The sequence below is a fragment of the Camelus dromedarius genome, chromosome 12 (genome assembly GCF_036321535.1).
Source record: "Camelus dromedarius isolate mCamDro1 chromosome 12, mCamDro1.pat, whole genome shotgun sequence".
Taxonomy (NCBI): Eukaryota; Metazoa; Chordata; class Mammalia; order Artiodactyla; family Camelidae; genus Camelus; species Camelus dromedarius.
Window position 1 is genome coordinate 6,252,645 of NC_087447.1, and position 27,091 is coordinate 6,279,735.

Sequence of the window (27,091 nt, forward strand, 5' to 3'; positions counted from 1 at the left end):
CCACGGGCACCCTCCATGAGGACTCTGAGAAAGCAGCTCAGTGTGTGGTGACGGGGCTTGGTGGGTCTGCCATGTAAAAACTGTCCGTAAAAGCAGTCGGTTAAGGCAAACTTGCTTACATTTTTCCCACTCTGAGGTTATTTTAATCCATTCTTTTCATTCTTCTTTTTGTCGTTTCATTTTTTTTTTTAAAGAAATCTGTGAACCATCTGGAGTACATTCGGGTGAAGGTGGGGGACAGACGCCAGTTCTGTCCGACTCCCGTGGGAGCCCCTTATCACCTCTCCCTTGACTGAGGGTCTTGCTCGCCCCTCACAGAGTTCGCTCTGAGGGGGATCTCACTTTCCCGGCTGAACTGGACAAGTCTCCTGGGAGGCGCTCCAAGGACCTCCCAGCCTCTCTCTCCACACACACCAAGGTGGTGTAGGAGTGAGGGGCAGGCCTGCGCTGACCACAGTCCCTGCCCCGCCTGTCCTGGCACCTGGGAGAGACCAGGGTAACTGAGTCTCTAAAACACCTTCCACTTCTTACCTGAGCCAGCCTGGCAGAGGATAAGGTGCGACGTTCCAGAGTTGGCCAGGACCAGTGCAACCACACCAGGGGTGGCTGGAAGGCTGCCTTAGAGGATCCAGGCTAGTTCTCTCCCTGCATCTCTGTTATTTGTGTCACTTATGACCAGGTCTCCCATGTCAGAGGCCAGACTCTAAATCGCCTCTGAGGGGGTCTTACTCACCTTTGAATTCCAGGTGAATGAATAAATGACTGAGCTCATTCAATCTTCACAAGATATCCTATGAAGCAGTGGTATTTTGATCATACAAATAGAACTAAAGCTCAGAGAGGTTCGGTGTCTCACCTAAGGTCACACAGCAGACAATGGAGTCTGGCTGAGGGCAGTGTTGCTGATGCTCCTCCTGGCACCCTTCCTCCCAGGTCTAACCCTGGAATCTGCACCATGACCAGGGAGGAAAAAATAAGGAGGGAACTTTATTTAATATTAAAGTTGGGGAGGGGATCAGAAGGGAGGTCAGCTTCACTTGGTAATGGTGTTCCTGTGGAGAGAAGAGGGGCATGAGGCTGGAAAGTGAGTGTGGGCCTCCCCCTCCCCTAGCCCCCGCTGTCCCCCACCACCCCACTCACGCGTTCATGCTCTTGCCGCTGCCGCTGAGCACAATGTACGGCGTCTTCTGGGCCTTTTGCTTCTCCTGGAGCAGAGCCACAGTGCCCAGGGGAGTGTCACTGGAGCTCATCTTCTTCAGAAGCTGCGGGGTTGGGGCCAGTCAGCACGGGCAGGAGCAAGCCCCAGCACCTCAGCCGCCCCCAGTACATCGGAGCCCACCCCCAGGTCCCCTCGGGCACCCACCGCCTCCTCATCCAGCTTCTTCATCCGCCGCTCCGTCTTCATCTTGCCTGAGCCCTTTCCATGGAAGCGGTGGGACAGCTGCCGGAAAGCCTGCGACACGGGGCAAACTGTCAGAGCCGCCCAAGCCCAAATGGGCTGGGGGGGCGGCGGCTCACCCCACCCAGTGCCAGCCTGCAGAGGTGTGGTTAGGAAGGGGACAGAAGGAGGCGACCGACCCTGACACCCTCTGGGGTCCCCAGCACAGTGGGAGAGACAGACAGAGTCAGGGCACCTGGGCTGGGGCTGGAAGGAGGCGGGCAGCGGACCCTGGGAGTGTGCGGGGAAAGGCGCTGGTGGGTGGAAGACAGAAAAGGTGAGAGAGCAGGCCGTCAAGGGGGCAGGCGGGCAAAGGAACCAAGGTGCCCGTCTGGCCCTCCCACCAGGCCTGTGAAGGGGACTGCTGGGCCCACAGAGAAACGGACACCACCCGGCCCTCCAGCCCAGACCCCGTGGTGCAGCTCTGCCTCACGGCCCCACCTCAGAGAGACCCACTCACCTCCTTGGGGGTGAGTTTCCGGCCCGTCTCGTCCACATACTCGATCTTAACATCGGGCTTGTAGCCGTCCTTCTCCTTGAAGTCCTGGGTGAAGCCGCGGTACTCCTCCCGCCGGCTGTACTTGTCATCGATGGCCCTGGCCCGAGACAGACAGGGCCTCAGTGCGAGCCACCGCCCACCCTGCCCGGGCCCCAGGAAGTGCAGCCCCGCCGAAAGCAGACCCCAGCCACGCTCACATCTTGTCCTCGATGCAGTACACGGCCGACGGCAGGGACTTATTGGGCGCCTTCACCCGGGCCACCTTCTGTACCGTCGTCTCCAGCAGCCCTGGGGAGAGGGGGCTGTGAGACTCCAGGCTGCCCACCCCTCAGAGAGGCCTGGCCCAGGGCAGGCCTGACCCCCAGCAGCACAGCGGGCACTGTGGGACCCTCGCATCCATGCTGTGGGAGTGGACGGACATGGGGCCCACTGTGCAGACAAAGGAAACAGAGACTCAAGAGAAGGCAGGCCCTTGTCAAGAACCACTGGCCAACTAAATGGCAGGGCTGGGGTCCTAATGCCAAGGCCTCTCTGTGCCGCAGCCGGGGCTGTTTCTACTCCCCACGTTTCTCCCTGAAGGACACACCAGGCCTCAAAGGGCTGATACTGCATTGTGGGGGTATACGAGCACCAGCATTGAAAATGGAGTGATGCCGCACGGAAAGGCCAGCCGCTACTGTGACAGCCCCAGAACCAGGGCGCCGGAGAGGGAGCAGCTCACAGAATCAGGAATGAGGAAGAGGCAGCAGAGGGACCTGCCTCACCGGCCTGGCCTGCCACAGTACCCAGGCTGTGGCAGGGCCCATGGCTGCCCCGAGTCCCTTACCTTTGTTCTGACACAGGAGCAGGGCAGCTGCCAGCCCTCTATTCACGATGGGCTCCTCGTCCAGGATGGTGGTGGAGGAGGCGGAGAACTGAGGGGCACACAGTGAAGGGGTGGTAAATGGGTCACAGGGGCGCTTTTCACCCCCACTGCCCTCTAGTCTGAGCACCCACCCCCACTGCACACAACTGCGGTCCTTTCCACACACCAGGCCGTGTGCCACGAGACGCCTCATTTAATCCTCATGATAACCCTATGAGGTTTATATGCCTCATTTACACACGGGGCGACCGAGGCTCTGAGACGTGGAGACCCCACGGCTAGGAAGACACCGAGCTGGGGCTGCTGCCCAAACAGCAGGGTCTCCTGCTCTTGAATCCTCCAGCTCCAGCCCAGGTCCCACTGCCTCTCACATCTTGCTGCTGCTTCTCCTCATCCAGGTTGACCGTGCTCCAGCCAATGTTCTCCTCCCCGTCGGATTCCGAGCCACCATTGGCCGAACGCTCCTCATCCCGCTCGAAGTCCTAGTGGACAGAAGACCAGGCTCAGCCCAGGCAGCCCAGCCAGCCTGCCCCACCGAGCACAGAGGCTTGTCCCTGAGGACCAGCCAGGCTGACACTGCTGCCCACAAAGTGTCCCCCGGCAAGAGCAGAGCAGACCAGGGGAGCGTGAGGGGGAGGGCTGCCCGGGGACCCACCATGAGCTCCTCCTGCTCCTCCCGGTTGCCGGCCAGCCCGTAGGTGGGGATCTCCCCCAGGGTGCGGCAGAACTCCGAAGTGGCGTTGAACACGATGGCCCCCTTCCGCTCCGGATCCTCCTCCTCCTCCCAGCCCCGCTGGCGAGACTCCAGCCTCTTCACGATTTCCACCACCTGGGGGAGGGAGCTGCTGTGGGCAAACCCAGAAGTCTCTGGGGTGGAGCCAGAGAGACCCAGGAACCAGAGACCCTCCCTGGTGGCAGTAAGATAAGCCATTCCCACTGCCACAGCTCCGACCAGTCCCTATTTCCTCCCTGACCCCACTCTGCTCTCCGCTCTGTGCCTGCATTGGTCTCACTGGCTCGCTTCTCTGCTCCAAAGCCATCAAGGGCTCCCTACTGCCCTTTGAATATCCAAAATCCCACACAGCCCTTCATGACCAGGCCTGTGCTGACCCTTCTCCAAAGCCCCTCCTCACTCCCACAGCCTCACACGTCTTCCTCCAGGGCCTAGTGCACAGCAAGACAGTGCCTCTCCCACCACTCCTCTGCCATCCACTGGTCACCACACAAACTCCAGTCTCAGAACTCAGCGTAAACATCCCTTCTCCTGGAACTCCTTCCCTGAGGCTGCAGTCAGCTGTTCTATGGAACTTCTACCTGCTTCCAGCACTGAATCCATCACCCACCCACCCTCTGCCTTCTCTCCCATCACAGCTGACGCCCGGCTTGCTCCTACCTCAGGCCACCCTTCTGTGGGCAAGGCTCCAAGGGCCCTCAAAACTCTGCTCCTGACATTACCCCCACCTGACTGCGCTGTCCCCTCTACTGTGTCACTCACATCAGCACACAGGGATGACCTAGGATCTCCTCTCTTTTAAAAACTCCTCTTTCAACACTGCAGCCCAACCTCTCTCCCCCAGACAGCAAACTCTTCAGAAAAGTTTTTAGCCACCATGCCCACTTTTAAGCACCCCTTTTCCTTCCATCTTATTATATTACATTTATTTTTTAATGAACGTCATATACATAAGAGGCTTACTTATAACATATGCATACGTTTTAAAAAGTAACCACCCCCAAACACTCACGTACGCATCACCTGGTTGAGAAACATTATTAACACCCTTTCGGGCCCCAAGTGTCTCCTCCCACATATTTGTGGTCATGATTCACTGGCTTTCCTTTATAGTTTTGCCACATACAGACCTATCCACCAACAGTCTGTTACTTTGTTGTGCATTTTTTAAACATTATGTAATCTGAACCATTCTGTATGATTCCTCTATGATTTGTTTTTTAAAAAAAATAGATAATTTTAAGATTAATTTTGACATGAGTGGCTATAGTTCATCAGTTCTTCACTACAGAATCATCTTCCGTGACACGACCATACACCAATCTAGTTTTCTAGTGCACCAAGGATGGACTTTTCCTGTTACTATAAGTAACACAGCTAAAGCAATCTGATGCCAGATTCCCAGCACGCACGGGTGAACGTTTCTCTGGGGCAGACTCAGAGAGACAAATATCTTCTCCTTTTGGCCCGTCTTTTTACATTCCTCGTCTTTTTACAAAAAACTTAAGGTTTTAATTTCTAGGTAGTTAAATGTTCGTTTTCTTCTTCATGGTTTACGTTTTACATTTATAGCCTAAGGAATCTTTTTCTTGAAATAAGCCGGTCACAAAGAGACAAATACTCCATGATCTCACTGACGGGAGGTCCCTAGGGTAGGCAAGGTCACAGAGACAGACAGTGGAAGGGTGGCTGCTAGAGGCTGAGGGAAGGGAGAACGGGGAGTTAGTGTTCAGTGAGGACAGAGTTTCAGTTTTACAAGATGAAGAGGGTTATGGGGATGGTTGGTGGTGATGGCTGCACAAGATGATATATATTTAGTACCACAGAACCACACTTAAAAATGGTTAAGACAGTAAATCTCATGTGTATTTTAACACAATTTAAAAAAAAAGAATCTTTCTCTACCACAAAACCATAAACATAGTTTTTTTACTTTGTTCTCAAATATTAAAGTTTTACTTTTAAATTCTATCTGTAAATGAATTTTGCATAAGGTATGACGTACAAACCCAATTTCACATTTTTCCAAATAGAGAACCAATTGTCCAAATACCACTTACTGCCCTGAGTACTCTTCACACTGGGAGACCACCTGTCCTGCCTCAGGAGTCTGTTTCTGGGTCCCTCTATTTGATCTTGGCCCCATGAGTTCATTCTTATGACAATATCACACCACCTTAATTACAACTTTATAAAAAGACTTTGTAACCGTTACAGCAAATACCACCACCTAATTATTCCAGTGTCTTGGCTATTTTGGGGTCCTTTGATCTTCCAAGTAAATTTTAGAATCACCTTGCCAGGCTTCACAAAAATCCCTCCTGGATTTTTACTGGAATTGCATTTGATCTATAAATTAATTTGAGGAGACAGACATCTTCACAAAATTAGTCTTATCCATTAACATGGATGTTATAGACTGAACTATGTCCTCCCAAAATTCGTATATTGAAGCCTGCTTCTCCAATGTCACTGTATTTGGAGACAGGGCCTTTAAGGAACTATTAAAGGTCAAATGAGGTCATAAGGGTATGTTGGTGTCCTTGTAAGGAGAGACACTAGGGAGTAACACACAAAGGCCACGTGAGGACACAGAGGGAAGGTGGCCATTGCGAGCCAAGAAGAGAGTCCTCAAGAGAAACCAGACCTGCCAACACCTTGATCTTGGACTTCCAGCCTCCAGAACTGTTAGGATAAATTGCTGTTTTTAAGCCACCCAGTCTGCAGGATTTTGCTGTGGTAGCCCTTGATAACTAAAACAATATGTCTTGTTCAATGCCTTTCAAAAATGGACTATAATTTTTCCAACACAGATCTTGCACATCAATCATTCCTTTTTATATTGTTGCTATACTGATTATTCCTTATTTATATTGCTTTTTATTGCTACTATTTCATTATCTATGTTGCTTTCATAAATAGTGTCTTTTTAAAAATGACATTCCTATCTCTATGTTGCTGGTATACAGAAACACCATGAACTTTTATCTATTAATCTTGTGTCTAGCAACCTTGTTAAAGCCTAGGTCTGGCCCCCATTTCCCACCTGCCCACAGAGCCTGCTGGGAGCATCAGTGACGTCCACACTGTCCGATCCAAAGGGCAGTTCCCGTCTTCCTGTTCTGCAAACTGCCTGAAGCAGGCGTCCCAGCTGCTCTCACCCTCCCCTCCTGACCTGCTTCACACCATCTCCTCTTTACCCTCCTCAATTGCTCTCTGTCTCAGGCTCCTCTCAGAGGCCCCCCCTTCTCTCCTTGATCTACACGAACTCTCCTGATTCCATCTAGTCCTCTGCCTTTGAATCCCATCTACATGCTGACTTCTGTTTCTCTCTCCCCAGAAGTTCAAATCCATACATCTACTGGCTACTCAATATCAATCATTCCAAAAAGGAGGGAACTCAAACCCAACTCAAACAAAACCGAACACTTGATTTTCTTCCCCAAACCCAGCCCTCCCCTCGCCTTTCCCATCTCAGTACCTGGCCCGGCCAGCAGGAAGCTTTTTAAGACTCAGAAGTCACCCTTATCTTTGGATCCACTCACCTCCCACGTGCAAGCACTGTCAATTCCACCCCCAATTATATTCCAACTACAACCATTTCCTCCTGTCTCATGATCACCCTCTCTTGAGTGCATGACCATAGCAGCTTCTTCTAACTGATCTCCTTCCTTCCGCCTGTAACCTGTTTACTCTTTCTTTGTACTGTGGCCAAAATGATCTTTGAAAAAAGAACTCAGATCAAAGCCCTCTGATGGCTAAATCTTTCCCTCGACAGCAAGGCTCTACCTTCCCTGGGCTCTTGACTGCCGGTGCGTCCTGCCCCCTCTCTCCTCTCACCGGCCCCTCCGCTCCCTCCTGAGTGGCCAGGGCTCCGGGCATTCTCTCATCTCTGAGCTGCACCCCGGACACCGCAAGACTCCTTCATTCAGCTCTCAGGTCAGTTATCACCTCCTCCGGTAGGTTTTCCAGCGCCTCAATTTAAAGCAGGAGCACTCCCTCACCCTACTCCCTCTCCATCATCCTTCCGTGTTCAACTGCACATTGGTACCGCTACGCGAGTCATGCTCTTATCTCCTCTTGTCTCCACTGGAACAGAAAGAAGTCCCTTGAGGACAGGGACGTCTGTGCCTCTGGGTGCTACAGTGCAGTGGGTGCTTAATAAACATCTTAATGAACAAGCAGGGACTCTTCCACTGCAGGTGGGGCTCTGTGGAGGTACCTTGCTCCCCACCACACCCAGCAGGCACACCTCTTCCTCCTCAGTCCTGTCATTTCCCCACCTCCTCCCCTCTCCCCTTCTCTCACTAAGGATCTCAGCACCAGCCTGCCGTTTTTCTCTCCATTTCCACTCCTGTCTTCACTCCCGGTGACCTCCTGATCTCACCTCTAAGGACCGTTTTCAACTGCTCCCTCCAGGGGTGATACTCCTGCCCTGATGGATCATCGCCCAATGGCCATGGCCCCTTCAAGGCCTCGCCTCCATGCACACGCATTCACACTGCTCCATCCTGTCTTTCCAGCTCACTTGCTCCATTAAACTCAATCCAATAATTCTTCACCCTCATCGAGGCTTCAGTCCACATCTTCATAGCCTTCCCTCCCCTGAGTATGTCTCTCATCACCAAGCTTGGATTCTACATATCAGCATAGTCCCTCCTTCACAAACACTAACTGCCTTGCCCCTCTCTCCCTAGAGAAGCCAATCTTGATTAACCCCAACTGTCATCTACTAAGTTGACTAGATGGAACAGCTGAACAGATGAGAGAAATCATTATTCCATAAAAGTGCTCACCTGACCCACTTCAGAATCATAACCACTTATCACAAATGGGGAGTCCCCACAAATCTGCAGTGAGCAGTCAACACTGCCCAGCAGGCCTCCTCCCCTCCTTTGGTGTGCCTGGTGTCCACTCTCCAAAAATGTCCCACCCCTCCTCAAACCCTACAGCCCTCCCCCAACCACCTGCCACCTCTGCCACCTTCTCACTGAAAAACAGAAACAGTGAGACAGGAGCTCCACTTGCCAGTTACCTGCACCTGCTGTCCCCTCCCCCACCTTCCCTCCTGAAATCAACACCACCAACATGACCTGGCTTCTCTCGCAGGCCACCCTCCACTTGTACACCAGGTCCCAACCCTGCTTGCTTCTTAAAGACTTGCTCCTGAACATATCTCCTTTCCACCGTGGATTTCTATCTCTCTTTCTCCTGGATCGACATCAAACATACTCCAGAATCTCTATCACTGAAAAAAGCTCCTTCGAGTGTGTGCAACTTGATTAGATACTGATTAAAACAAAATAAAAACTAAAAAGACGTTTTGGGGGATAACTGGGAAACTGTTACATGGATGGCTATTTCACAGCATTTAGGGAATTTTTAAAGCCATAAGGGAACGTCCTTATGTTCAGAGATGAAGTACTTAGGGGTGAAGTCATATGTCAGCAACTTAGATCCAGTGTATCAGAAAAAAAAAGAGAGAAAGACAGAAAGCACTGTGATGAAATACTTACAATTACTGAATCTAAGAGGAGGCATGAAAGTGTTCACTGTAATATTCTTTCAGCTTTTCTGCATGTAAATGACGTGGGGTGTGGGGTGCGGTTCAGATATGTGTAAAACTTTCCTGGGTGATGCCAACATGTGGCCAGGCTGAGAACCACTGGGCCACAAAACCTTTACAGTCCTTTCAGCCATAAACTCTATGGTTCTCGAATACAATTTTTTTAAAATATTAATGCTATTAATCATTAACTATGAAAAAGAAAAACCTCCCTCAACTTGATCCCCTCTCAGCTACTGCCCCATTTCCCCGTCCTCTTTAGAGTGGGAGGGGGGCAAACTGTAGCCCACCGCCTGCTCTTACAAAGTTTTACTGGAACACAGTCACACCCATTGGCTACAACAGCAGAGCACCTGGGTAGCTCTGAGACTGTAAGCCTCAAATATTTACTCTCCGGCTCTTTAACAAAAAGTTTGCCTACTCCTGCTCTAAAGAAGTATCCACCTCCCTCCCTTTTTTTTAAATTGAAGTACAGTCAGTTACACTGTGTCAATTTCTGGTACATAGCAAGTCCCGGCTCTCACTTCCCCAACTCCCATCTCTTTTCAGTCCTCTCCAAGCTACTGTCTCCACCATGGCATGGTCTCCGCCAGGCCAAATCAGCCCTGCCTCTCAGTAGTGTTAGACGCCACCCTCCCTCTCCCTGACGCCCCTCCTTGGCCCTGGGATGCCCCCAGGAGCCTCCTCCTCAGGGGCTGCTCTTCTCTGACTCCTCTGCAGAAGCACCCGCCTCTACTCTACCCAACACGGTGGGCTCCCCGGGGTCCCTGCCGCAGCCCCTCTCTCCAGCCCTACTCTCCCCCTAGTGGGAGGTGAAGGGTTACCAGTGTGGACTCTGGAGTCACGCTGTTCAAATCCCAGCTCTGCCACTTACCAGTCACGTAACCTTGGGCAACTTGCCTAACGCCTCTGTGCCTCAGTTTCCTCATCTGTAAAATGGAGATAACAGAACCTTCCTCATAGGGTGTTGTTGTGAGGATTAAATGAATCAGTATACAAAGCACGTAAGCAGTGCCTGGCACACGTGAGTGCCCTGTGAGGGCCAGTGACGATCATGGCCTCAAGGCCCAGTACTGACTTCTCCACCTCACCTCACCATCCCCTCACTCTGCTCCAGCCTCCCTGCTCCTCAAACACCCTAACGTCATTTCTCAAAAGACATGTGCTGTCCCCACGACCTGAATGTCTGCCTACCTTACCTCCACTCCTGAGTCCGTGCAAGATTAGCTCCTTTGTGTTGCTTCAGTCTCAGCTCAAATGTCACCCCTTGAAAGGTCTTCCCTGAATAACCAATCTAAGAGACCCTCCAGTTACTCTCGCTGGGTTGTCTGTGCAGCTCTAACCACAATCAGAAATTACTCTGTTTGCTTGTGTTCACAAGTTCACTGCTATTTCTGCCCCCATGAAAGGCAGCTCCGTGAGCATAGGGCCCCTGGCAGTCATGTTCCCCAGTGACTCCCCAACCCTAGAAATAGCCTCACTCACAGCAGGCACACAACACGTGGTCCAGAAGGAAAGAAGAGAGGGGAAGACCCAACCATTAAAACAACCCACAGTAAAAACACTGCAGAAACCTAAAAACCTACCAATAACACGATGTGAAACAAAAACAGAGGGTGCAAATTGGAATGTGGGTGCTGCCAACAACAGCAGAGGAGCACGTGTTCCTAAGGACAGATCCCCGCAGACACACCTGTCCCCAAAGGCCACAGCCCCTACTCGCGCCTGTGCCCAGCCCCTGGGGCCCCTTACCTTCTCGCCACTGTCCCGCAGCTGCTGTAGCTGGCGCAGCCGGCGCCCCTTCTCCAGCTGCTTCTGCAGCTCCAGCTCCGCCTCGTCCTCCTCCAGCACCTCTGGGGACCCTGATTGTGGTGCTCCGCCCTCCTCTGGTGGAAACACGGGAGACGCCTGCTCAGATGGTCTCCTTGGCCCCTGGGATCCGTCCCTGCCCCTTCCGCCCACCCTCAGCTGCCTGGGGCCCCCTCACCCTCATCACTGATGTCCATATTCTCCACTCGGGTGTCATCGGACTGCGGGGGCTGTGGCACGGGCTCCTTCTCCTCCTCTTCCTGGGCCTCCTCGTCAGCCTCGGGCACTCGGCGCCGGCCCCGGCCCCGTAGTCTGGATGAAGAGGCCTCTCTGTGAGAAATGACCCTGGGCCGGGCCAGCCCCACACACCGCCCCTGTGTCCAAGCCCACCTGGAGCCGAAGTCCCCATCTTGAGTTTGGTCCCCAAGAGGCAGCAGGTCGTCAGCCCGCACTACCACCTCCTTCTCCTTCTTGCGGATCTTCTTCACCCTCCGCTTGGTCTTTTTAAAGGTCACCTGAAGGGAGGAGAGAGAAGAGATGTGGGGGTGGGAAGAGGGGAAGGCGGACAGCCGCAGTCCACGAGCACGAACACTTTAGTGTCTCTCTGCGCCAGCGCCGTCCCAAGTGCTTCACATACATGAAAAAGACGTGAGGCTGAGCAATTATCATCCCACCAGTGTGATGGGGACAACTGAGGCACAGGGCTGTTAAGTTCCTTGTCCAAAGTCACCCAGCTCCTAAACAGGAGAGCTGGGACTGGAATCCCGGGAGTCTGGCTCCAAGTCCTGCTCTTCACCACTTAGCAGGCAACTCCCTGAGCCAGCTGTCCACCCGCATGTTCAGTCCTCCAAAATGCAACATCCACATATAGCTATAAACTCACCACCTACCAAATGACCACCAATCCTTACAAGAGTCCTCAAGAGGTGGCTCCTGCCACCCCTCTTTCAGATGAAGAACCTCAGGCTCATAGTTAAATGACTCACCCAAGGCACAAGCTGGCTATGTGGCAGAGCCTGGATGGACACCAACTCAGGGCCACCTGGCTCACAGTCTCTGTTCTGTCTACACTGACTGCCTCCCCACAGCACATCCCCACCCAGGGCTTTCAACTACTGTTCAATCCCAAGAGCCAAGCACCACGTGATCACTTGACCTCCTCCTTAGCGCATTCAGGTAGCACGTGACCTCTGAGGGGAGGAAGGATCGTGACACCAATCACAGGGTCTCAGGGCTCACCATCTCCTCAGGCGTGAGGTACTCAGAGGCGAGCCGGGGCCCAGCTGTGCTCAGGGACTGAGCCTGCAGCCGCAGCTTGGCCCGGATCTCTTCCAGTTCCCGTTCCCGGAGGCCATCGGCAGTGCCACCCTGCTCCAAACGGAAGGAATGTGGCCGCTCGCCCTCCAGCTCCTCGTCGTACTTGGACAGGATAGAGCGAGGTTTTTGCTGCAAGGCAAAAGGTCCATGTTGGGACCCAGCTCGGCTCCTGAAATGCCACAGAGTCGCCCCTCCTCACAGCTCCCCCGCCAACACCCTCCGCTCCGGCGCCCACACTGCCCGGCCTGCCTGCGCCAAGTCATCCACGCTCTCGTCCTCTGCGTACGGCAAGTAGTCAGGCTTCTTCTTGCGCAGCTCCACATTCTTCTCCGCCCGCTCCTTATCCAGCAGGTTCACGTTCACCAGCACATCCTCCTCCTCCTGCAGCACTCCTAGGGGCAGGGCAGAGGCAGCAGCCGTTCACATTAGCCCTCAACTCTGCAGCGCCTGTGCCCTCAACCAGGCTGCCCCGGTTCAACCCACCTTTGTCCTTGAGCGTGAGGATCACAGTCTCCCCCTCTCGGAAGGAGTCAATGGCGTGCTCCACAGTGAGGCCCTGCAGGTCCCGAGCACTGTATAGGTCCTAGAAGGGAGGCAGAAGGTCCAGCCAAGTCAGGAGCCCCACCCACCTGGCCCTGGGATCCCCCCAGCACCAAGGACAGAAGCCCCCCAGCTGCTCCAGCTGCCTCACCTGCCGCCTGTGCCCAAACTCCTCCTCCACTAGGGTGCTGACACCAAACTCTTGGTCCATCTCCTCCAGCAGCTTGGCCTATGGGACAGGGAGGGAGGTGACCTATGACGTCAAGCTATCCAAGATCACCAGAAGGCGCGGGGCTTTACCAAGTGGGAATGCAAAAGAACTGGCCTTGCAGGCAAGCTGCTGAGAATCCTGCAGAGGTGCCACTGACCACAAGATCTTACCTCTCTGAGCCCAGTCTCACCTCCCAAGGGTCAGTCTCCTGCCTCACTGGCCAGCCAGGCCACCGGAGGCACTGAGCAACATCCCACCCACCCAGAACCTCACCCTCTTCTCTGCCAAGTCCTTCTCCTTCTGCAGCTGCCGGCTCCTCTCGATCCAGGCTGCAGTGTCATCCAGCCAAGGGTCATCCTCCCCCAGAGTCTTTATCTTCCTGAAGAGAGAAGAGAGAAGAGAGAAGAGAGTGACCTTCTGCAGAGCCAGCTCCTGCTCCCCTACCCCATCTCCAGAGTCCCTGGGCACCTTCTTGGGCCCTCCCCTGGGCTGCCCTGCAGGGACCACTCACCCCAGTTTTTGGTTCAGGAGGCGCTTCTCTTTGGCAGCCGCCAGCTTCTCTCGTAGCTCCTCTCGCTGTCGCAAGGCCATGGGGTTGATGACATCGGCTGTCACGGGCTCCTCCTTGGTGCCCGCCTCTGGAAGGGAGGCCCAGACGTGAGGCTATGCCCGCCCATGGCTGGTGGGGAGAGGAGGGAGCCACTCACACTGCCCTCTTCTGGCTCAGGGAGCCAGAAGGGGCCAGGAGTGGGGGAGAGTCCTTCACCTCCCAATTCCTACATGATCCCACACTCCCATGTCACCCCCACAGCATGACGGGACCCTCCACGCCTTCCAAAGCCCCTCTGATCATACTTAAAAAAAAAAAACAACAAAAAAACTAACAGCAACCACCTGCACAGCCCAGATCAGTCTACAGCACTGTGCACATCTCTTGGCCCACCTAATGCCACCTCACAGTCAGCGTGAGGAGGCGACGACAACTGTTCAAACAAAGAACGAGTTGAGTCCCGGACCCACATCAGCAAAGAGGGCCCCGTGCCTACCAGCCAGCGTGCGCACACACACACACGACTAACTGGTGCTGAACCTGCTCTTGAACCCCACTTTCTTCAAAGACCCCTTCAAATGCTCTCCCTCCCTGTATTCGCAGCCCCACACTTACCCTTCTTGACGGCATTGACCTCCAAGGGTTTCAGCCCCAACTTTGCCCGGAGTTTACTGAGGACGAGAGATACAAGTATTAGGAGCTGTAAAAAAAAAATGGGAGCACGAAATGCATTTTTGGAGAGACCAGGGGTGAAAACAGGATAGGACTAAGTGGTCCCAAGGGTCCCAAACACAGGGCCTGATTCAGGCTGACCAGGACAATGGGAAGGGCGCTGGCCTCCATGAGGCCCGGCCTGCCCCAAACCTGTGAAATGCTCTCTTTTCTCTTGAGCCTTAGTGTCCTCTTCTGTAACTCAAATGGTTGGCTGAAATGATTTATATGGCACTTCCAGTTCCAATCAGAACACTTTACTGTGTGAGAGCCTCCCCAGACAGCTGCCCCAGAAGCTGCCCGTCTCCAAAGGAAAAAACAGAAACCTAAAGGAAATAGTACTTACTTGGTTTCCTCGATGCTGAGTGACGAGGCATCTCCTGAGCTAGTTTTGGAGCTGGCAGCTGGAACAAGAAGAAGCAGAGCTCAGGAGCTGAACATAGGGCAGAGAAGCCACATCCTTGACTCCAGCTGTAGTGCCAAAGATGAGGGCCGCTCACATGCACCTAGGCCTGTGGGGACACCAGCCCGCAGCAGGCTTCCCCCACCCTGAGGCTCCCTCTACCCATGCCCCAGTCTCTGAGAATGGCACCTCTACACACCTTCCTTTCCTGATCCACTTTCCTTTTCTGCCACCTCTCCACTTTCGCACATTCTGTGTTTTCCACCTGCACTGCCCTCTCTGGCTTCACTCTGATTAACAAAATCCTATCCAAATGCAACAATCAAATGCCACTTCCTTCATGGAGTTCTGCTGGATTATTGATCAGAATGAACTGCTCTCCCCTGAACTCCAAAGCATGGTCACAGTCACTTCTGGATCTGTTTCTTCTCACAGGGCAGGGATCGTGTCAGCAGCATGACTGTGTCCTCTGTATAATTCATGCAGTCAAGAAACACACTTATTTGTGCCTGCTTCATGATAGGTTTTGAAGACACAGAGATATAGGAGCATTTGTGACCTCCTCCACTCACCTTACAAATACCAAATAACTTCACTAAACACCACAGACAGCAGCCAGACACGACCAGATGGAGCTCCCCTAGCCAGTTGCCACCATGTACTCTTTCTTCCAGCACACTCACCTCACAAGCTACCTCTCCCCCTTTTATCCCACCTGGACCCTGTATCCCAACCCCTCCAGGAACTCTCCAAGGTCACCAGCCTCCTTTCTAAATCCAATGGATACTTTTCAGCTTTGGTTTTGCCTGATCTCCCATGGTGTGTGACCCTGTTGATCATTCCACAGATCCCATGACACACAGTCAATGGGTTTCCTGCTTTGGGGGATATCCTATCTCCTTTTCTGTAGCATCTGGCTCTACCTACTACTAAAAGATTGTCATTTCTCAGGTTCTACTCCCAACCCTGGCTTCTCACTCCTCACTCTCTCAGGGGACTTCATTTGCCACCTAAATACTCATGACTCCCAAATTCCTCTATCCAGCCCAAATTCTGGGTTTCTCCATGCACATCAAATGCAACAATCTCCCCAAAACTGAATTCATCTTCTCCTTCCCAAAATTTGCTTCTCTTCCAAACGCCTCAATTTCAGTAGACCACAGTACCACCCACCTGGTCACTTAAACCAAAATTCAAAGAGGCATCCTCTATTCTTCTTCTCCTTCCCACCCTCATCCAAATGCTAAGTTCTGTTACTTCCTCCTCCAAAACACCTCTCCCATCTGTCCGCATCTCTCCATCCCGTTGCTGCTGCATTGGTGCAAGGCCACCATCAGCCCTCACCTCACCTCCAGTGTTGACTGTCCTTGACCCAGTTCTCAACACAGTGATCTTTGCAAAACATGAATATGACCACCTCACTCCCCAGCTCAAATTCATAACTCCCCACTATTACCACAAGTAAATTTCTTAACAGGGCCAGCAGGGCCCTTTGTGTTGGATCCCTGCCTATTACAGCGTTCCATCTCTACTATGAACTCTACACAACTTGCCCAATACTGGGTTTCTTCTTGTCTCTGCACATGCTGGTATCACTTCATTCATTCATTCAATGCATTGACTGAGAGCCTATGATACGCCAATTGAGGAAAACAGAGAGTATCTCCATCTTCACGGAACTTTAGCAGAGAAAGACACTCTTTAATCCCACATAGCCGTAGAAAAACCGTTTAATAAATGCTAATGAAGACAGCCTAGGGATGCCTCGACCTGGCGAGCTTGGCCTCAGTACCCAGGGCCCACCACCCCGGGACCTCCCGTCGCCACGCCACCCGCACAGGCCCCACCCCTCACCGGCCTCATAGCCGTCATCTCGCTTCTCCCGCTTCACGCGCCGTTCAGAGGGCTCTGTCTGGCTGCGCTCCCGCCCGTGCGTGCCGCTGCGGGCCTCAGCTTCGGTCCCGCGCCGCCCGCCCCCGCGCTCGCCTCCACGCTCCCGGCTTCGCTTCCGTCTTTCGCCGCCACTGCTACTGCCGCCTCCACTCCGGTGCTTGTGTTTTTTGTGCTCCCGGTGCCGAGGCAGCTGCTCAGTGGTGCCCCCGGTGCTGGCCGCTGCCGTAGTCCCGGCCGCCTCCTTCTCCCCGCGGTGCTTCTTTGACGACCCCATGGTGGTCAGTCCACCCTGAGCCCGGCCGCCGCCGAGCCCCGACGACGCAAAATGGGAACACTTCCGGGTCGCCCGCAGCCGCGGTCGTATTGCCGGAAACCAAGAGAGGCTGCTTCCGTCGTTTGCTTCGGAGGCGGCCCCAAAGGCTCATGGGAAGGCCGGGATCGGAGCCCGACTGCGCATTCGCGGCCGCCTCGGGCAGGGTGGCCGTCTTTGAGCAGGTGGTCCAATTGCGCATGCGCTTCTCAAGGTTCGCGGCCCCGGTCTGAGAAAGACCGCATGATAAGAGCTTTAAGGACCTAGGGGCCACCTAAGCCAGCATCCCCGGAGGTGGAAGCCCCTTCTAGCCTCCCTCCGCCTGCACACCCTCAGCCACCGGAAGCTCGCTGCCTGATTGACTTTGTGTGGGCAGCGCCCACCGCTCCAATAGGCTCCCTCCTAGTGGACTCCCTGCGGTCCTGGCTTCATCAGGTGTTGGACGACGTAGCATGTCTTTCCCTGAGACTCCCAGCTCCACATCCCGGCCTCCTCCCAAACCCTACTAGTACTGCCAGCGAACGGTGACTTCCCATGTTCCCTGGATTGGATTTTTTAACCTGAGCTCTGTAAACTGCTAAGGAGCTCCAGCTGAGCTTCTGCGTGTCTGTGAACCCCTTGAAATTGAATGCAAAATCTGGCACATCCGTGTGTGTGAGCTGCTTTTTTTTTTCATCCTTGAGGAGACGGGCTCTAACTAGAAGTTACTTAACATTAAAAGCTCAGTTTACACAATCCCTCCTGACACCCCCACCTCAGAGTTGCTCGATCTAGCAGCCCATCTGTTATAGTGTGATCAGGCACCCATTTAAAGGTTTGTCCCCCTCCCACGCAGGACTGGGAATTCCCAAAGGCAGAAGCCATTCTGTCCTATAAACTTGAATTTCTAGGACCCAGCATTTCTAGGAGTTGCAGCTGTTGCTCTTAGAGATGCCCCCTCTTCAGGAACAGAGGCAGGGCCTTGTGTGCTGGGAGGGGGCAGCCAGAACAGCCAAAGTTCTTGGGGGATGTGGGGACAAGCTAAGCATGCTGCCTACACACCTGCCACCGCCTACTCCCAACCCGCATCACAGCCTCTTCCCACCACACCAGAAATCCCACACTGTATTTTCCACAAAGCATTTAATTTTTATCTCGTGGACTGGGCTCTGGGTCTGGGCTTTGGGTGGAGTGCCTGTCCGGCTGGCTGCTGGTGGGTTCTGTCTTTAGGGGGCTCTGAGAAGAGTGCACCATTCTTGCCCCCACTGACCCATGGCTCCCTTGAAGATGAAGACACAGATAGAGGCCACTGGGCTATGCAGCTCCCCACCCACCCCTGCCCCCATGCCCAAGGAGACCTGGGCTGTAGGAAGGGAAACGCCAACATCACTGACGTCGTGGGTTCAAATCTGGCTCCTATGCTGTGTGACCCTTGGCAAGTGACTTTTCCTCCTGAGCCTCGTAACCCCTGCTCTGCACCACCATGTGTGAAGTGACCAGTATGGCACCAGCCATGATGGGGGCTTGGTGTGTGGCCGCTCAGGTGGCTGTAGGTTCCCAGACTGGCTCTGCTGCTTATTCATCCTAAGGCCTTGGGCAAGATCCTACCCCTCAGGTCCTTAGTTTCCTCTTTGGAAATAGGGAAAATAACCCCGGCCCAGCCTTCCTTGGGTGGTGGAGGACAGGACCTGGGGAAGGCCCTGCTGACTGCTAAAGCTAGACAGAGTCCTCTAGGTCAGAGAGTGGACGGGGCAAGCCTGAAGCCCAGATCCAGGTGGATCGATGTGGCTGCCCATGGAGTCTTTCCCAGGACAGCAAGACAGCTGGATGAGACCCTGTGGGGCAGAGTGCTGGCGACTCTGCCCTTCCTCCCTATAGTTGGGCCTTACCTGAGTTTCTTGGGGGTACCCTCAGTTTCCCCCTTTCCTGCCTGAGCCAGCAGCTGCTTCTCATCCAGTCCCAGTGCCGACAGCACCTGGGAGAAGCGCCGGGTCACAGTAAGCCGGGCATTGACCTGAAGAGAGAGAAGAGGGGTTCCCTGCTTCACCAGGGCTGCCCAGGTCACGGTGAGGCTCTGATTACTGCAGGGGTCCCAGGGCTTCCAGGTAGGCAGCAACCTGGGGGCCCCAACTCAGGGGATCCACTCCCACCTCATCTCCCTACCCACTCAGCCAGTGAGAAGCTCTGTCCTCAGGGAGGCTGCATGCTTGCCCAGGTGCTCGCCTCACCTGCATGGCCTGCTGGAACAGGTAGGGCCGGGCCTGCACCCTGTGCCGGATGCCTTGCAGCTCTGCCTGGTACTCAGCAAAGCGCTGTCGCTCCTGGCGCCTGTGGGGAGACAGGCCTCTGGGCAGCTAACCATGGACATGAGCCATCCCCCCTCCTGAGCCTACTCAGCCTCACTACCTCCTTCCCGAGCTTTGCAAAACCATTCCCTTCCCGTCCTTTGCTAGGACTCCTCTGAGGCCGAGGGGGTGGGAATTATTTGCCCCATTTTACCCATGACACACCTGAGGCTCAGGAGGGTGGAGGGGCTTGTTCAAGATTGCACAGCTGGGAAGTGAGGGCCTGAGCCCAAGTCTGCAGGCTGTGCTCCTCCCAAGGGAGCTGGGGATGGGGCAGCACTGGCTTCTGAGCAACAGGACATCTGCTTGCACAGACTCTCCCCTCCCCACGTCCACCCCTCACCTGCCTACACTGCGCCCTTGAGGAGGGAGCTGTGGCTGTTGGCTGTGACTCTGGGCAAGGCCCCATTCTGGGCTCTTGGGTTCAGTTTTCTTCCCTGTGCTCTAGCCGGGATTGGACAAGCTTGCCAGCATTGTCCGTGGTTCTTATAATCAGATAGCTTAGAAAACGGGACAGAGGAACTAAAGAAATGTGTTGCAAACAAAAGAACACATCCCAGAAAGATCCAGTTTCCACTGAGGAAGCACAATCCCATTTACAAAAACCCAGGTTGTGCGCTTGTCAGGAATCTCCTCAACAAGCTGCATGTCCTTGCAGGGGCCCTCTGGCCACATCAAACACGGGACTGGGCATCCTGTGCAGCACACGAGAGAGGCCGAGGGGTATGGTGGCAGCACCCCCAGACAGGACAGGAGGGGAGAGGCAGACGAGACTCCGAGACTTGTGCTGGGCACTCTGGCAAGTGTGCTGGGCCCCATGAAAACACACAAGCTTGCTGGGCCAGGCCTCTTATCGATGTGCCAGGGAAGGAACCTTCCTCCATTCAAGAAAAAGATGGCGGTGGTTATAGCTCAGTGGTAGAGTGTGTGCTTAGCAGGCATGAGGTCCTGGGTTCAATCCCCAGTACCTCCATTAAATAAATAAATAAACCTAATTACCTCCCTCAGTCAAAAATTTTTTTTAAAAAAATAAAGAAAAAGATGGACTTGAAAATGAACAGAAGTCACTGCAAAAAGGAGCCTTCACTGTTCCAGAGGGAATTTCCAGCAGATACGAGTAGGGGGAGGGGGAAACATGAGCTGCATTCAGTCTCTGGCTTGCCGTGAGGTCATGCACATTTTTCCTGCTTGGTTCTAGATGCTATTTCTGTTAGAATTGAGAGGAAGCCCATGTCTTGGAACCCAGGCGAGAAAGGAAGCAGTATCTGTGGATGTCAGCCTTGTCCATTATCCCTGAATAAAAGGCAGGCACATTGCCTCCCTATCACAGGGCGATCTTTTTTGTGCCCGCCCTCGTGGGCAGGGAAGAGTCTCCAGTGCAGCTCAAACAGAGCAGAGTTCACACGCTGGAAGAGCTGAGGGACCCCCGTGGGAAATATCTGCTCCCAAGTAGAAAATGAAAGGAGTGTGTTGGAAACACTCCTCTCGCTGACATCTGGAGTCTGACCCTACACTTCCTGCCTTGTGAAAAAACAATGGACTTGAGATCCAGCAGGGAGAAGGCATCTTTCTGGTCACTGACCTAGGATTCCTTTAAACACACTTGACCTCTCAAACCTTGGTTTCCTCATCTGCAAAGTTGAGGGTGCTAAGGCTGAGCCTCAGAGAGCAGACGATCAGAACCCCACTGAGTCCTCAGTGGCCTCACTGCAGGGCAGGAACACTCTTGTCTCTTGGCTGCTTTGACCAAGTGCTTCTCTGCAGATGAAAGGGCTGCCTTGGTGCCATCTGCACCCAGTAGGTGCTCAGTGTCCGTGGCGTCAGTGATCATATTTTATTTACCTGTTTCACTAGCTTGGGGGAAGATGCTGGTGCACTTTATCTGAAGGTTGGGTATTTGAGCACTCTGAGGCAGCATAGCACGGTGGCTGCCTGGCTGCCTGGGTTGGAATTCCAGCTTTGCCCCTCACCTGTGACCTTTGACAGATTCTTTAAGTTCTCTGAGCCTGCATTTCCTCATCTATAAAATGGTGGGAGTGGTGATAATACCTAATTCATGCACCTCTTGTGAGTCTATAAAAGATTTGCTTTTAAATATGAGTTTGCTTTTTTTTTAATGATCAAAATATAGGAAGCAAATGAAACGGATGACTCTTCACCTGTCTGTGAACATGGCTGCCTCCAGGAGCGCGATCCTAGGCAATATTCACACTCTCTGTGGACTGTTTCTGTAATATCTGAATTTTTACAGTAAGCACGCCTGGCCTTTGAAATCAGAAAAGTAAGATTTGAAAGTGTGGTAATGCCTGTAGAGCATTTCAACCTTAAGCCTTGACAGCTGCAGGGATTGTTATTATTATGAATGACCTTAGCCCTGCCCCTTCTCCTCCGTGCCTCAGTGTCTCCATCTGTAAGGTAGTCTGGCCTGCCTGCCTCTGGGCCGGCAGCACTGTGGGAAGGTGAGGGCGGGGTCTCCTTGGTCCTTCAATCTGACACCTGGCACTGCCTCCCTGCCCTCTCTCCACCAGGCTCCCTGCAGCCCCGGGCTTCCTACCTCAGCTCCTCCAGCTTGCGCTGGGCAGCCCCCGGCCCCCGGCTCCCTCTGGGTGCGTAGACTGCCAGGCAGCGAGCCACCTGCTGCTGCACCTGCTGCTCCCGGGCCCTCCGCAGCTCGGCCTGCTGCCGCTCCTCCTGCTGCTGCCGCTCCCAGGCCCACAGCAGGCTTCTTGGGTGGGGAGAGGAGAGGAAGAGGGATGGGAGACTTTTGCAGGGTGCAGGAACCTCGTGGAGGGCCAGGGGCAGGGAGGGGAATGTGGGGACATGAAGGGAGGGCTTGCTGCAGCCCCAAGAGCCAGGATCCTGGGGAATGGGGTTTGTCACGGAAGTCAGACAGGATGGGGGCTGCCTGTGGGGACTCAGCCCTCCAGCATACCTCAAGACCTTTCTCTACTCTTCCTGGAAGTCTCCTGCCTACCCCAGGCAGCGGTGTGCCCCAGCTTGGAACGTCCTCAGCCTTGTGGAGCTCAGTGCACACATCCAGGACCTCACCTGTATCACCACTTATATCGCCTCCTTGAAGGGAGAGGCCAGATCATCTCTGTGACCCCCTTGTCAGGTAGGAGCTAGGATAATGCCTCTTGGTTTGAGGGACAAACAGATGGATGAATGGATAGGCAAGAGAAACAAATGGTCGTGGGATCTACGGGTGGATGAAGGGATGGATGATTGGTGTGGATGGTTGAAGAGACAGCACCTCGATCCACCTGGAACATTCTTCCCCCAGATCTCAAGACCAGCTCCTTCTTGTCCATCAGTCTTTGCTCAAAGGTCATGGAAAGGGAGACCTCAGCACCCCATCTACCTCCCAGGGATTGTCCATCTCTAGCTATCTTGTTCATTTCTTTATTAATTATCCTTCTTCCCAAGTAGAATGTAACCCTCATGAGAGCAGGAAGCCTTGTCTGTCTCCTTCACCACCAATGTATCCCCAGCACCTACAACAGCGCCTGACATAGACAGAAACTCTATATTGGGGAGTTCACACATAATTGAATCACGGTTAAAAGATGGACAGATAGACAAAGGGCTAGATGCAGACATTCACTCAGCCTATATTCATTGAGCACCAACTATGTGCTGGGTCCTGTTAGGGCAAGGGGAGGGGCTATGATCAAAAAGATCTACCACCTTCCCTTGGGGAACCCTCAGTCTGTATATAGGGGTGGATATACAGCCCAGCACCCCAGTGCAATATGATCTGGCAGGACCTCTGAGGGAGGTGAGCACAGAGGAGAGCTTCCTGGAGGGGCACTGGACTTGGGAGTTGAAAGACAAATCTGTCAGCTGGGTGAATGTTGGGGGCAGTCCTGGGAGAGTAGGGAGAGCCCGGGGCATTCTGGTCACTCTGACCAGCTGGTGTGGGAGACAGGAGCCTCCTGACCAAGGAACCCGGGCTTTGTCCCAAGGCCAGGGAAGCATGGAAAGATCTCAAGCAGGGATGACAGGATAAGGTGCTATCAGATTGCTGAATGCCTTCTCACCTACTACTTCTAACAGGTCACCAAGGTCCACTGAACCAGCCTCTAAATACCTTTTAAATAAATCACCCTCTCTTCACTCACATGGCCACCTGATTCAGGCCATTATAGTCCGTCAGCTGACACTGCCAACAGCCCCCACCCCCAGTCATCTTCCCCCTCTGCTCCCACTGTCTCTTGTTCAAGCCCCAAGCAGAGTAATGATCTAACTCTTCTGCCATCATTGCTGTTTTGCCCATCTGTCGTCTTTTCCAGGAGACCTTGAGCTTCTTAGAGCAGAAACCAAGTCTTTTTACCTTTATATCGTGAGAACCTATGAGCAGATACCTGATACATGTTGCAGTAATCACTTAGCTAATAGATTAATGGATGGATAGAAGATGGGAAATTAATGGAAAGTGGCTTGTGTCAATAAATGGCCAAGCAGACGGATGGATGGATGGATGGATGGATGGATGGACAGATGGACAGACGGACGGATGCATGGACAGATGATTGGATGATCAGAAAGACTGGTGAGTGGACAAAGGAAAGAATGAATGAGAGGACGAAAGACTGAGTCTCTTGGGGAACTAGCTCCTTCTCTACTCCCTGCACTTCACTCCCACCCTCCTTCTCCATTTTACCTGGTGGCCTCCTGTCGTTTGTGGAAGGTGCGGTTAGGAAAGTTGGCAAACAGGAAAGTCTCGTCACCTCTCAAGGCCTGGGCCTTCCTACTGCGGCCGGAGCCCTGAACGACTGCCCGTAAAGCCTCCCAGGGCTGCTTCTCGGTGCCTGTCCGCAGAGGGATGAGTCAGGGCGCCCACTCTCTCCTGGCCCATCGGGCAGTCCCACCCCGCACCTAGAGCCCAGGCAGCCCTGTCTGAACACCTGGCCCGGGTCACTGGCTTTGTGGGGAACCCGGGCACGGAGCCCCCGACTCACCACAGTCCAACTCCTGCTGTAACTGCCTCTGCAGCTTCTCCAGGTCCCATGGCCTCTCCAGTTCCTTGGCCCTTGACTTCCTTCTCTGCGGCCCCTGCAGGTTGTTGGAGCTGGAGCTGCTCCCCTCGCACTGCAGCTCACTCTCGTCTGAGGCCATCTCACTGGAATTCCGCCCCTTTCTTCGAGAAGCAGCCCTCTGTCTGTGGGGGGCTCTGGGCTCCCCCTCCTCGGACTCCTCAGTACCTGGGGCTTCTGGCTCAGTGGCCTCCTCAGACCCCAATCCCGAGCCGGACCTCTTCCCGGGTGGCTGCCGGCCACACTCCCCAGGCGGCTCTAGCACTTGGCTCTTCCCCTTGCCAGGAGGGATGGGGATGCAGCTGCAGACGCTGAACTGTCTCCTCTCCAGGTTTGGCACCTCTGTCTTCCAGCAGAAGCCATGGGCCTCCGGGAGGTTGGCCGTGGACTTGGGCCTGGACTTGTGCTGCTGGACCGCTGGAGGCACAGGCAGTGCCTGGTGGCCAGGGGCCGAGGTGGAGCCAGGCTGAAGCGGAGCCCGGCCATCCATGGTAGCACTCTCCCAGGCCCACTGGAAAGGGAAGGAGGGCTTCCGAGGTGGAGAAGGGAGGAGACTGAGGAGGGAGAGGGCAGGGCAGGGTTAGCTTCCAGTGCCAGCCCCCAGGGGGCCTGACCCCCGCATCCCTCCCGCCCCACAGCTGCTTACTCCTCAGCCTCAGCGGAGCCTTGCCCTTTCTTGTTCCGGCCCCTGAGCCTCCGGTCCTTCTTTGCTGTCTCCCCTGCACTCCGAGACCTCTGCTGCTGGCCCTGAATTGCACCATCACTGCTCCCGAGACTATCCTGGGCAAAGACAGGAGAGAAGGCCTGAGCTCTGAGCAGCCTCCTGGACCACCTCACACCTCCCCCAGGGGATCCTCCTCTTCTGAGCACCCTGGCTGGCCCCTCAGGGCCCTTGTTACCACCAAAACTGACTGATCAACCTGAATTATCAGCATTAGAATAGCAACAGCTGCTATTTACTGAGCACCTCCTGGGTTAACTCATTTCACCTCCCCAGGGACCCTATGAGCTAGTTACTCGCTATCACCTCCAACAGGCGGATGAGAAAACTGGGGCTCAGAGAGGTGAAATCACTTGACTAAGGTCATACAGCCAGTAAGTGGAGCCAGGACTTGAACGCGTTGAGTCTGTCCCAAGAGCCCAGATTTGTCACCATTGCACTGTACTGCTTTTGGGCCCTGGATAGCTCCTTTGAATGCCCCATAGGGCCCTGGACTTGCTAAGCCAAGGTGGGAAAAACTCATTATTTTTCTTGAAACCATGATCCTCCTGCAGTGTTTCCAAAATTGCTCCATTAAAAGCCTGGGACATCCCGGGGCATCTTTATCCTCTATCCTTTAGGCCTCCCTATATTCCCTGCCCACCTCAGGCCTCCCTGTCGCTCATCTGGGCCTCAGCTCCAGTCTCATGGCTTCCCAAGGGCTTCTCTCAGCCCTGGCCTCCCCTACCCCAGAGAGCCAGCCTGCCTCTGGGCAGTTGGCAGTGTCCTCCTCCCACCCCCAGAACCTCCCTCACCTGCTCAGCTTGCTGGATGCTTGACAGAAGCTTGAGCAGACCTACAGCCGTCCCTGGAGCCTGGAGCCGTGTGTCTTCCCCTGGTCTCCCCAATGTGGTCCTGACCAACGGTTGATGGGTGTTCAGCATATTGGTGTCCTGCCCCATACTCCACCCCCATCTGCCAGCCTTGGAACTGCCCACCCCACCATCTCTATGGCAACCAGTCCTCAGCCAGTCTCAAGGGCTCCAGCAAAAAGCAGGCCAGGAAGATTAGCTGAGGCCAACTTTCTTGGGTTGGGGGTGGGGGGAGTTCAGCAGGATGCAGAGGAACAGTCCAGGCCTGGGAGTGCAGAGACCCAGGGCCAAGTCCTGCCTCTGATCCTGACTCATGGGACTCCTGCTGACCTCTGCCCTCTGCCCTCACTTGGCCTGTGTTTCTCCATCTGTCAAAGGGATCTCAGGACTCTCCATCTCAAAGGGCCTTCACATTCTATGAAGATTGCCAGGTGGTGCCTGAGGCTTCCCTCTCCCTCCACCTGCCTCCTGGACACCCCTCAGTCTCTTCTGTGGCCAAGGAGGGTTCAAACTGAACTCTCACAAGATCTTGTTCAAACCACTTACACTCCCAGACCTAGACACAGCAGGAAGGGCCAAGAAGTTGAACACTATGCCCAGGAGCAAGACAGCAGGCAAACCAAAGCCTGGAGGAGGTTCTGGAGGAAGTCAGAGTATTCAAATCTTATCTCAAACCTCTAAGCATTGCCAAAAAGCCTTGACCTCATAAATCCGCATGGGATGCCTGGAGCTGACCACTCCGACCAACATACAGGGACATGGTGCTGAGTGGAGGCCCTGGAGAGGAAGTAGCCTGGCGTGGCCTGTCACCAGCTCTTTGATATTGGGCAAGTCACTTCCCAAGACTGGAATCACAGTCTCATCCCAGAGGTTTGTCACAAGGATTAAATGAAATCACAAAGGTAACACAACTTGGTAAATGTTTGTTAAAACTGCTAATGATAACAGACCGTCACTGGGAGGCAGCAGAGCACGATGGTTAAGAGCCCAGAGGAAGCTCTGGGGTTCGAATCCCAGCTCCCCCACTTGTCACGTACCTGCTTGGTGCCTCTGTTTCCTCATGGGCAATGTGGGGAGGGTTATAATAGGGTATACCTCCTAGGGTAAGGATTAGATCAGTTACTACACACATACCCGGCACATTTCCACAACGGCTGTATGAGTTGTTATTAATTAGCCAACAGTGCAGCCCCAATGAGACCAGTCTTGGAAGTAAATCCCAGGAGATGCCCTAGGGGCACGTTTTTCTCAGCACTCTGTTTCTGTGGACCCTCGTCTGCTCACAGACTCCATCCCACTAGCATCTCCGCCGTG

At 54.0% G+C, this 27,091-nt stretch overlaps 2 protein-coding genes across 4 annotated transcripts; both read right to left on the bottom strand.

Moving 5' to 3' along the window:
- Positions 1 to 967: 967 nt before the first annotated feature.
- SART1 (spliceosome associated factor 1, recruiter of U4/U6.U5 tri-snRNP) lies at positions 968 to 16,874 on the bottom strand. The gene is made up of 20 exons (XM_010995967.3): positions 16,497 to 16,874; positions 14,586 to 14,643; positions 14,144 to 14,199; positions 13,490 to 13,616; positions 13,252 to 13,357; positions 12,919 to 12,996; positions 12,711 to 12,810; positions 12,477 to 12,619; positions 12,150 to 12,356; positions 11,301 to 11,425; positions 11,089 to 11,222; positions 10,854 to 10,987; positions 3,458 to 3,631; positions 3,174 to 3,284; positions 2,764 to 2,851; positions 2,135 to 2,225; positions 1,899 to 2,034; positions 1,364 to 1,453; positions 1,141 to 1,262; positions 968 to 1,052 (listed from the first exon to the last, which is right to left on the bottom strand). Exons 1-20 carry the CDS (start codon positions 16,807 to 16,809, stop codon positions 1,034 to 1,036), a joined length of 2,412 nt encoding a protein of 803 aa, XP_010994269.2. The 5' UTR covers positions 16,810 to 16,874; the 3' UTR covers positions 968 to 1,033.
- A 69-nt stretch (positions 16,875 to 16,943) lies between these two features.
- Positions 16,944 to 25,883, bottom strand: TSGA10IP (testis specific 10 interacting protein). Of its 3 annotated transcripts, none has more exons than XM_031448583.2 (8): positions 25,721 to 25,883; positions 24,852 to 24,985; positions 24,131 to 24,759; positions 23,833 to 23,980; positions 21,724 to 21,894; positions 19,053 to 19,152; positions 18,714 to 18,838; positions 16,944 to 17,074 (listed from the first exon to the last, which is right to left on the bottom strand). In XM_031448583.2, exons 1-8 carry the CDS (start codon positions 25,865 to 25,867, stop codon positions 16,957 to 16,959), a joined length of 1,572 nt encoding a protein of 523 aa, XP_031304443.1. In that variant the 5' UTR covers positions 25,868 to 25,883; the 3' UTR covers positions 16,944 to 16,956. The 3 variants fall into 3 exon arrangements, with proteins under 3 accessions (XP_031304443.1, XP_064348179.1, XP_031304442.1); XM_064492109.1 differs by lacking the exon at positions 16,944 to 17,074 and adding an exon at positions 17,704 to 18,100; XM_031448582.2 differs by lacking the exon at positions 16,944 to 17,074 and adding an exon at positions 17,704 to 18,104.
- Positions 25,884 to 27,091: the final 1,208 nt, after the last annotated feature.